Here is a 10,107-nt window from a genome sequence, read left to right as displayed (position 1 = left end):
CAATTGTAAATATTTACCTCCTGAAACCATCACCTGTGCAATCAGGGAGTGTGAATCTGCTAGAGGGTGGTGTGTCCCGTATAAAAAATCATTGTGTGGTTGCATGTGAGAGAAAGCTGCCCTTTGGTACTTTTGTAAGGAAACAGCACCTGCTGCTAATCTGGAGGGTAGGTAGCAAAAGTCCCCATGTGATCTCTCTGGTGATACAACTGCAAACTGATGGATTTGAACACTCAACTGTTGAATAAAGCTCCATTAGATTTATGTCTTGCACCAAAACTGGCATCCTGTTCAGAAAAACTCTTAAATTTACTGAGAAGTTGGGGCGTGGTGAAGAGAAAGGGACAGTGTTCATTCAACTGCATAAGGAAAAACAGCATAACTCACAAAATTGGCATATTTGTGTTTTATGGCTTTTTCGATAAAATTAACAATGGAAAATACAGTCTGTGCCCTAAAGATGCTTTTGACAGTGTATTACAAAAATAATCACACTTCTCCCCCAGTTGAAACAAAAGAGAACCCGCCATGGCTTAAGCAGTAGAAAAGGTTAATCTAACATCTACTCAAAGTTAAGTGTAAAACTAAATTGTTTTATAGTGTATATCACTTTGGCACCAGCAGTTTCAAGGCTACCTCTGAAAGGCAAAAATCTGTAAATGTGCTCTAACAGTTGCAAACCTGTTGAGTAACCAGTGTATAAATTTTCTCATTTTATGTACAGTACAGCACAAGAATTGGAGAAAACAATGAAATTTCACAAATATGTCTTTAGATTCCACAAAGAAAAATGGACGTTTTCACTCAAGACCCATAAAGCACCAGTGAATACAGAAGTCATTAACCCCCAATGACCTGCTCAAGCATGCATTCCTATTGCAAATGGTACAGAATCATGATTGATTTTGAGCGCTGTCAAGTGTAAGGGAGGTTGAGCTTTTAGACAAAGTGAATCTTTATATGCACCACCAGCAGCCTGCCTGGTATGATCAGGGGTTCATAGAGACCCGGGATATAGTGTGATGTCATCCCATAAAGATTGGTACATGGGTTTTAAAACATCTGAAAATGGTCTTCAAGATAACCGGCTATTCTGTTTATAGTGTAAAACTCAGTAAAAATAGAGCACCCTAAAAAATAAATGAAAAACAAAAGGTTTGTTCATCTTAGAGGCATAACTATTGCACATGTTTTTAAGTCCCCTATGACCACGAAATACCATCCACATATAGTAGACTATCACAGATTAATCCAACACAGCCTAGGCTATTCCTGTGTCACAAGCAGAAAGCAAGGAACTTTGCATAAACATCTACAGGAAAATATTAAGACATTATGCAATGCGAAGACATATTTTACAAAATGCCCAGAGGCTTCCTATAACTGCTGCAAATGCATGGCAGAGACCATTAAAGCAGATTAGGAAGTGAGTCAACCTGGATCCAGTGAATCCATGGCAGAGCTCAAAGCACATGCAGAGCAGACAGCTGAAGAATGTGACCTTAAGTGCAGGCTATACTATATTAAATGCTTAATTAAACCAGCAGAAAACATTTAAAAAGGTCCTCATTTTGCAGAAACTTGCTCCACACATGCACACAATTCTGCACGATTGTTCCTGTGCAAAGGTGATTCTTGGAGCCATGCTGGAAGTTGCTTCTCTGCTCCTACAGGCACCTGCAGTCTGTTTCTGCTACAACAACCTGTCCCATACTCTGAGCTCCACAACCTAGGACTGAGAGGGAGAGGCAGCTGGTTGTGGGGCGGCGGTAAGTGGTGCCAAGCCTGAGACTGCAAGTGTATTATCACCTGCCACTGCCCTGTCTCCCTACTGATGGGGAGGCAAGCCAGGTGGGAAACAGGAAACGTTTTAGGCTCAATGAAGCCAAGCTCAGAACTCCCAGCATAGCTGCCACCCCAACAGGCAACAGAGGCAGGCCAGCAATGAGCAGGTAGGTCAGCAACACTGGAAATTGCATGGCAGCCCAACATTGTTGCTGGCTTTCCCCCCTCTCTACTGGGCTTTCCAGTGCATTCAGAGGCAGCCTAGAAAGGATCAGAAGGAGTCTCTCAGTAACAGTACAATGCAATCTCAGGCTGTTTTAACTTTGCAGATATCACCATGCACTGGAACAGCCTCCTGCAGTTGTTTCAGTGCATGTGCCTGCCTGCATGTGCCAACCCAAAAATCTGTACAATGTAGTACCACTAGAGTGCTTTGATTTTGCAAAGGCTTTTTACAGTTCTAAGTAATACAGCACAGGAAACTACTCAATACACCTGCCTCTTTGGTATATTCATCCAGAATCCATTATTGCCCAGTTTGGATATAATATTCTCTGCTTACTAAACTGAGTTATGAATGCAATTTCTGCCTACGTGGTATGTCTTTGCACTGCCCTCCCCTTCCTAGATGCACCACATTTGAAGGTTTCCTTTGATAATTAACTACATTTTCCTGCTATGTTTACAAAAGCTGGAAAAGAGAGTCTGAAACCTTGGTGTGAAGTTGGGTTCAGATCCAGGTTTGTAAAGATAGTGGTCCTGCTTTGGATGCAACAGAAAACTATGGTTAATTGATACAGGAAGTATTCAACTGCAGCACACTGAGAAGGAAGGAGGGAGTGGGGAAGGAGGGAGTGGGGAGGGAGGGAGGTACATGCATGAGCAAACAGTGTGCATGTCTCAGCTTAAGAAGCAGATATGAGTAATGTCTGAACAGGGCCTGTAAATTTCATTATTCTGATTTGCAAAAGATGATGCTCTAAATGAGATGTAGGTGTGAAAACACTTGTTTTTGCTTCAGCTGCCTCATCTCTTTGTAGCACATTAAATAGCAGGGGAATGCTGAGAAATACTTCCTAAACTTTTATATGTAAACATTACACAGGGAAAGATAGTGTGTCAAAAGTGTACCCATCACAAATTTCTCCACCAAATGCATATTTAAAAAATGCTGGGTAATTGCTAAAGCACCTGAATGTATAGCTGCAACATAATGAAAAATCCTTCCATTTTTTAACTGATTTAGTGGTTTCAATGACTAGTTTAAATTTATAATTTCAGATACAATAATTGATTTGTAAGACGTTTGGAGCTTGTCTTTTATAAACTTGATTCTGCCTATGTCACAGGTACCTCTTCATTGTTGCATAAGCCTCAGACCCGATCCTCATGTTACAGTAAGAGCACACTTGTGCTTTCCCTATCATGTTTGAAGCAGGCACTCATTTTACAAGTTCATTTGTTGAATAACGTGCCAGGCAGCACTTATGACCCTCTGCTCCAGGGACCTGGACAGAACAATTATTTATAGTTGCTTCAAATATGATATTGTGTGTTTATGTAGTCATGTGCCTGCTCATCTGTGGTGAGCAAAATCACATTGACGGGACCAAGCTCTGACAAGCTGGGGTGGGGGTTTGCTTCTAAAATAAACCACTAAGAGGCCTGACTATGGCTGTTACAGTCAACATCTATGGCATTTGTTGAACCTCTTTTAATCCATAACAGCATGAGAAGCCGCCTGGAATGGCCAAAGCTCTGAAGAGGAGAACGTTCTCCAAAATTCAACAGGTCCTATTAAAATCTGTTTAGTATGCCAAAGAGAGGGCAGGAAGTGGCACCTGGAAAACCAGAGAAAGGCCTCCTGAGGTAGCCTTGAACAGAAGAACAAAGAGAGAGATATAGCACCATGTTCTGTAATATAGACAAGGGGGCCCCAGAGGTTTTCGAAGTGATTTCAATGCCATTACTGCAGCCGGGGAAGGTTGCACATCCCACAGTCTCCAGCACTGCAAGACCTCAAGTCCCTTATGCTGGCTCTGGCCAGTTCTGGCCTTTGCTACAAGTTCTTCATGCAGACTTGGCATCGGCCAACTCGTGTCCGGAGCTGGCCTGCCTTCAGAGTCTCGGAGATGGTAAAGTCGGCAAACTGCTGGGTCTGCTCAACCGTTGTCAGCCAAAAGCTGTACTTGTTTGAGAAGTAGTGGCAGGTCCCTCGGGCACCATTACATTCGATGAAAGGGGTGGCACGGAAGTCTTCCAAGCAAGAGCCAGGGGAGACGAGGGACTGGCCGCCACCTTCAGCTCCAGCTGCAGTGTGCTAAAAGAAAACAGTTTCGTTAAAGAAACTCCCACAGCAGGGATTGGTAGAGATGAACAAAACGCTCACAGTTCTGGTTGCTGCAGGAAAGAAAATCACACCACGAAGGAGGACCACAGATCAGTGGCAAAGCATTTCCTTTGCATGCAGAAGGTCTCAGGTTCAATCCCTGACATCTCCAGTTAGGGTTGGGAAGAGACTCCCTGGCTGAAATCCCAGAGAGCCAATGCCAGTCAGTGTAGACAATACTGAACTAGATGGGCAAATGGTCTGACTCAGGGTAAGTCCCCCTCTTATGTATTTATGGTATCTTGAAGCAGACGGAGAAGGCCGAGAAGAGAAAGAGACGTTCAGTTCTTCCTTTTGCACTCAGCTTCCACCCAACCTGTAGGTCTCATGTCCATGGAACCAGGAGCAGGGACTTGCAGGGCGGGTGGTAGCTACAATTTGCAGGGAAGGAAAGGGGAAAACAAAGGGATGGAGGGTCTTTACCCATCCTCTACCCTGCCTCCCTGGGCCAACACAAGCACCAGCTGAATCCCTTATATACGCTCTTGCGTACATACACTCAGGCACACATATACACAAACTTATATGAATGCAGGCACTCACATATTTAGGTCACATCCGCACTAACCATTTAAAGCACTATTATGCCACTTTTACAACCCTGGGGAATCCTGGGAACTGTGCTGAGCATTGCAGCTTTGTGAGGTCACTTTTAATAGTGCTTTAAGTGGTTGGTGCGGACGTGACCTTACTCTCCAGTTTCATAATTTGTTCATCTGTTGTTGCTGGGGGTTTTTTTATTTCCTGAGATTCATATGGCACCTGGTTGCAATTAAACATCAAAGCACTTTGCCGAAAGAATGAAACAATAAAACCATCAGTTAAAAACAACTCTTTGAAACATTAAACAAATTAATTAATTAAAATCAGCGATGAGCTAAAAATCAGATTTAAAAACACATGCCAACATTATAAATGTCTGCATAGGTTTATCTAAACAAATGTGCTATAAACTGGCCTGAAAAGAGTACAGTGGTACCTCGGGTTAAGACGCTTCAGGTTACAGACTCTGCTAACCCCGAAATAGTACCTCGGGTTAAGAACTTTGCTTCAGGATGAGAACAGAAATTGCGCAGCAGCAGTGGGAGGCCCCATCAGCCAAAGTGGTGCTTCAGGTTAAGAACGGGCCTCCAGAACGAATTAAGTACTTAACCCAAGGTACCACTGTACAGTGAAGGTGCCTGCCTGGTGTCCATAGCAAGAAGTTCCCAAGTGGGTGGGGTGTTTCTACTGCCGCAGTGAAAGATCAATTTCTTGCCAATCAATCTAGCCTACCCTTGTCTACACTGCCTGGCAGCAGCCTTCCATGGCCCCAGGCAGAGGGAGACTACTTTTTAAGTGGAGATTCTGCCAGGGACTCAACTGAGTGCCTTCTGCATACAAAGCAAGGGACTCTTACCATGAGGAAGGAATATCCAATCCAGAGGCTACGCCAGCCTTCTGGGCACTGAGGGATGGTGATGTCCTGACTGTGAACAGCCACGGCCTGGGAAGGAGCTTCGCATACTGAGCAGCGGCTGATGTACTGAGAGATCTGGAAGCTGCTGACGGGCATCATGGGGATGGGAGCTGTGGTGGAGAGCCAGTAGGATTTGTCATTGCGGCTGGCATAGTAGCAGACCTCATTAATGTTGCAGTAAATGAAAGGCATCGTGCTGAAGCGAGGCAGGCAGGAGCCAGCAAAACCTACAGGAGAGAGGCAAGAGAAAAAGCATGGCAGTCAACTCAGAGCGTCAGGCTCATTCAGATGGCCTGATTATTGAATTCAAACCAAGCACACACAAACATTGCTGAAGGGCACATGACTGTAAACGAATCAGCATATTGATTATATTAAGCTTGCAATAAGATAGACAAAATATTTGTTGCAAAGTAATGCAATGAAATGCTCTAAGCAGCGGATAAGTATCATTACACTTGCAAAGTATAACATGTTTCAGGGATATGAATATGCCAATGTTTATTCATTGTTTTCATCAGCTGTTCAGCGCATTTTTCGAAACAATAACTACTTTTGTGCCAAATGCTTCTTTGTAAGCCTTGCTGAGGTGTACAGTTTGCAATAGTAATACTATTTTGTCTATCTTAGTAGGTTGAGCTACTTCTTATAATCAATATATTGTTTTGTTTACAGTCATGTGCCCTTTTATGCATGTGATTCTGTTTGTTGATGACTAGCGGAAGGAAAATCTGAACATATTAACATCAGTTATGGAACTTAACTGGCTACCAATTAATGACTTCCGCTTTGCTTTCACCCTCTGACGGGGCGGTGCGCTCCCCCCACATTCCTCTTTCTCCGCCAGTGGCCTCACCACCAGTGGGAAAGATGGGAAGCAGAGCCCATTTCATCATTTTTGCCAAAAGCCCAGCTCCATCAAGCAGCTCCTTTGCTCATTACAAAAACAACTATTTTAGGAATTGATGGCTGAGTTTGATTTTCTCCTCTTCCTTCCCTGTCCCTTTCCCCTTGTGTGTCATGGTTTTTCTAGATTGTAAGCCTGCAGGCAGTGACTGCTTTGTTTTAGTGGATTGCATGTAAGACATTCGGGGAGCCTTTTGGCTTCTGAATAAACAAAGGATAAATATTTGCCTGCTTACCAAGGTCCTGGTTGTGAGCCTTCTCCTGGCCCTCCACATACAGCAAACTGTACCCTTCCCAGAGCTTGTTCATCCCTACAGGGCACGGCGGGATCTGCTCTGACTGGCTGTGCTTCACCAAAGTGTAGCCGACCCCAACGCTGCGGCCTGGCATGCCAGGTAAACCGGCAGGACCAGGCTTCCCAGACATTCCTGGGGAGAACAAGAGAGAGGTTAGATCCTGGCCATGAGTGACGTAGTGCCAGCAAGATTGAGGCTGTCATGGATGAGGAACTCCTCTTCCTTCTCACCTACTCAACTAGTGCCAAGCTAATAATTTGGGGCAAACTACATCAGAGATGCTCTGATGGGCACTACTAGTGGTTCCCAAGGCCCCTGAGTTTCAGCCAGCCTTTACAAAGGACCAAAGTTTCAGTTTGGTAGACCTTGCCCTGTGGAACTCCCTGCTGCTACAAGTTCAGCAGGAACAATTCTTGCCCTTTTTTTTGCAGGGGGTGTCTCCTAAAAACAGTGTTATTCACACAGGGCTTCTGCAGTGTGAATCCCCCCCCCACGCCTAGAATTTACAGATGTTTTTATTGTAAGATTGTATGGTGTACACCACCTTTTATTTTTATGAAACTGTGGTTTACAAATAAACAAATACATGTTACACCTAATGCTTATGTGCAGCGTTGTCTTTTCTTCTTCCTTGGTTAATTATACATACACTCCCCCACCACTGGCGGAGGCAGGGGGGTACGGTGGGTGTGGTCCGCCCCAGGTGTCATCCTGGGGGGGGTGACATCGCCACCCCGCCACCCTGGGATGCTCTACCCGCCCCCATGGGCGGCTAGCCCTTTCCCTGGGTGCACAGAATGTGTGCTGCTCCAGGTGCCAGAGCATCTAGCTCTGCCTCTGGCTCCCACAGCTGTTTTCAGAACTGCAGCATGAATGCACTAGAATTCTCCTTTCCCCAGACTACCCCACCCCAACAAGTTCTCCTGCACAACTATGAGCATTAGTTTTAAAAGCTTTCACTGTGTGCCAACCTCCTCTTTCCACATAGCTATGGCTCTCCAGATGTTGTTAAGACTCCAGCCAGCATGCCCAGTGCTCTAGAATGCTCACTGGGGCAAGACAGTTTGAGCATAACTGTTCTCCAATCCTGGACCAACTGCACTGGCTGCCAATTAGTTTCTGGGCCCAATTCAAAGTGGTGGTTTTGACCTCTGAAGCTTTTCATGGCTCAGGACTGCAATACCTCAAGGACTAGCTCTCCCCATATCAGACCCTGCAATAATCACCAGAGGCCCTTCTTTGTATGCCTCCTTCCTCCATGAGAGGTCTGGAGGGTGGCAACATGAGAATGGGCCTTTTCTGCAGTGGCCCCTGTTTGTGGAATGCCCTCCCCTGGGAGGCTCACCTGGTGCCTTCATTATACATCTTTGGGTGCCAAGCAAAAATATTTCTTTTCTCCCAGTCCTTTGGCTAATTAAACCATCTATGGCTTTTATAACTGGGGGGGGGGGGGAGTTATTCTTTTGTTTGTTACTATGTTAGGCATATTTGTGGTTTTGTATTGTAAACCACCCATGATCCTTCAAAGAATGGTGATACAGAAATTTAATAAATCATAATAATAAATGATGGATATTGTAGCCCCATAGGCTGGAGGACCACAGATTTCCCTTCCCTGCCCTAGACACTAAAGAGACAACGTAAAAAGCCTTTACCTTCAAATCCTGGTGGCCCGGTACTTCCTGGAGTCCCTGGATCTCCAACTATACCAGGTGACCCTGGCAAACCATTGACTCCCATCTGGCCTGGTCTACCTGCCATCCCTTTGGGACCTGTTATATAGATATATAAATAGCTTGTTAAGTTTTTTTTCTTATACCCCTGTCTTCAGTCAAAACAAGAGATCTGTGTCATGATGAGCAAAAAGGTAAAGGTACCCCTGACCATTAGGTCCAGTCGTGGATGACTCTGGGGTTGCAGCGCTCATCTTGCTTTACAGGCCAAGAGAGCCGGTATTTGTCCGCTTCTGCAGACAATTTTTCCAGGTCATATGGCCAGCATGACTAAGCCGCTTCTGGCGAAACCAGAGCAGCGCGCAGAAATGCCATTTACCTTCCCGCCGGAATGGTACCTATTTCTCTACTTGCACTTTGACGTGCTTTTGAACTGCTAGGTTGGCAGGAGCAGATGAGTAAGGCCAGCTTATCTTAACCCAGAGGTGGGGAACCTGTGACTCCAACTCCTATCAGCCCTCAGCTAGCATGGCCAATTGCTAGGGATGATGGGAACGGCACTCCAACAGGTTCCCCCACTGCTGCCCCAGCCTTTCCATTCAATGCAGCTTAGCATAATAATACCTATGACTTCTAAACTGTCCACTTTATGAACATCCTTGCTGGGCAGAAGCAGCAGTGGCATCCTAGACATGGAACATTTGTGCGAAACCAACACAGGTTTAAAAGTGAGTTCTGGATGTAGGTTTTCTCCCCAGCCCTTTCCCAACACATGGGGAAATCGTATGAACTTTATGCCTCCACTTAAATGGCAGATTCCAAACCACAGAAAATAAAGCCAAGTTCCTATGCTGTAGCTTTCAAAACTAGGTCACACTTATTAGAGGGAAGAGGTGTGCCGAGTCAAAATTGTCTGCATTTTTAACTTTTTTTCATTTCTTTCTGATGGATTTTGCTATACACCCATTTTAAAATACACCATATGTATGTTGTTGGTGTGTGTGTGTGTGTGTGTGTGTGTGTGTGAGAGAGAGAGAGAGAGAGAGAGAGAGAGAGAGAGAGAGAGAGAGAGACTCAGTAACCCAATATTGCATTTGATGTTTATGATCCATAGACCAAATAAACACAACTGTTATTAATTACTCAATCTCCACAACCTTTTCACTTGGGAGAGAGTGGCTTAGAGGGAAGAGATAAGAAAAAAGTAAAACAAGGAGTCAAGTGGAAGGGTAGGTTGTGAATCTGAGAATCTACTCTGCTGAGGCCACTTATATGCTCCTAAAATAAGGACACAGGAAACTGCCTTATACTGAAGGCATCCACGTAAGGTGCGTGCTTTACCTGGTGGTCCAGTCAGGCCCTGGAACCCAGTATCTCCATTCAAACCAGGGATGCCATCAATTCCTGGCAGACCAATTAAGCCTGGAGCAACTTTGACTTCTTCAACTTTCTGCACAAGACCAGGAGCTCCTTGAAGACCAGGAAACCCTGCACATGATGGATAGGAGAATGACCTGCCTTGATTATCAACAGGTGGTGGTGAGAAAATATATCACATCACAACCCTAGTCCCCCTCCCCTTTACCATCAGTAGAGAAG

The 10,107-nt window shown here is 44.9% G+C and overlaps 1 protein-coding gene across 3 annotated transcripts in view; it reads right to left on the bottom strand.

The window, feature by feature from the left end:
- Positions 1-391: 391 nt before the first annotated feature.
- Positions 392-10,107, bottom strand: part of COL4A6 (collagen type IV alpha 6 chain) — a 184,616-nt gene continuing 174,900 nt past the window's right edge. For all 3 annotated transcript variants that reach the window (XM_081897303.1, XM_081897302.1, XM_081897304.1), the window contains 5 exons: positions 9,850-9,996; positions 8,491-8,607; positions 6,776-6,967; positions 5,574-5,860; positions 392-4,105 (listed from right to left, as the gene is read on the bottom strand). In XM_081897303.1, the coding sequence (XP_081753429.1) occupies positions 3,845-4,105; positions 5,574-5,860; positions 6,776-6,967; positions 8,491-8,607; positions 9,850-9,996 (1,004 nt within the window). In that variant the 3' untranslated portion in view covers positions 392-3,844. The remainder of the gene's footprint in view (positions 4,106-5,573; positions 5,861-6,775; positions 6,968-8,490; positions 8,608-9,849; positions 9,997-10,107) is intronic.

The sequence above is a fragment of the Podarcis melisellensis genome (assembly GCF_964234715.1).
Source record: "Podarcis melisellensis genome assembly, chromosome: Z".
Lineage (NCBI taxonomy): Eukaryota > Metazoa > Chordata > Lepidosauria > Squamata > Lacertidae > Podarcis > Podarcis melisellensis.
Note: the sequence above shows the minus strand (reverse complement) of the source record. Positions and strands in the feature narration are given on the sequence as shown.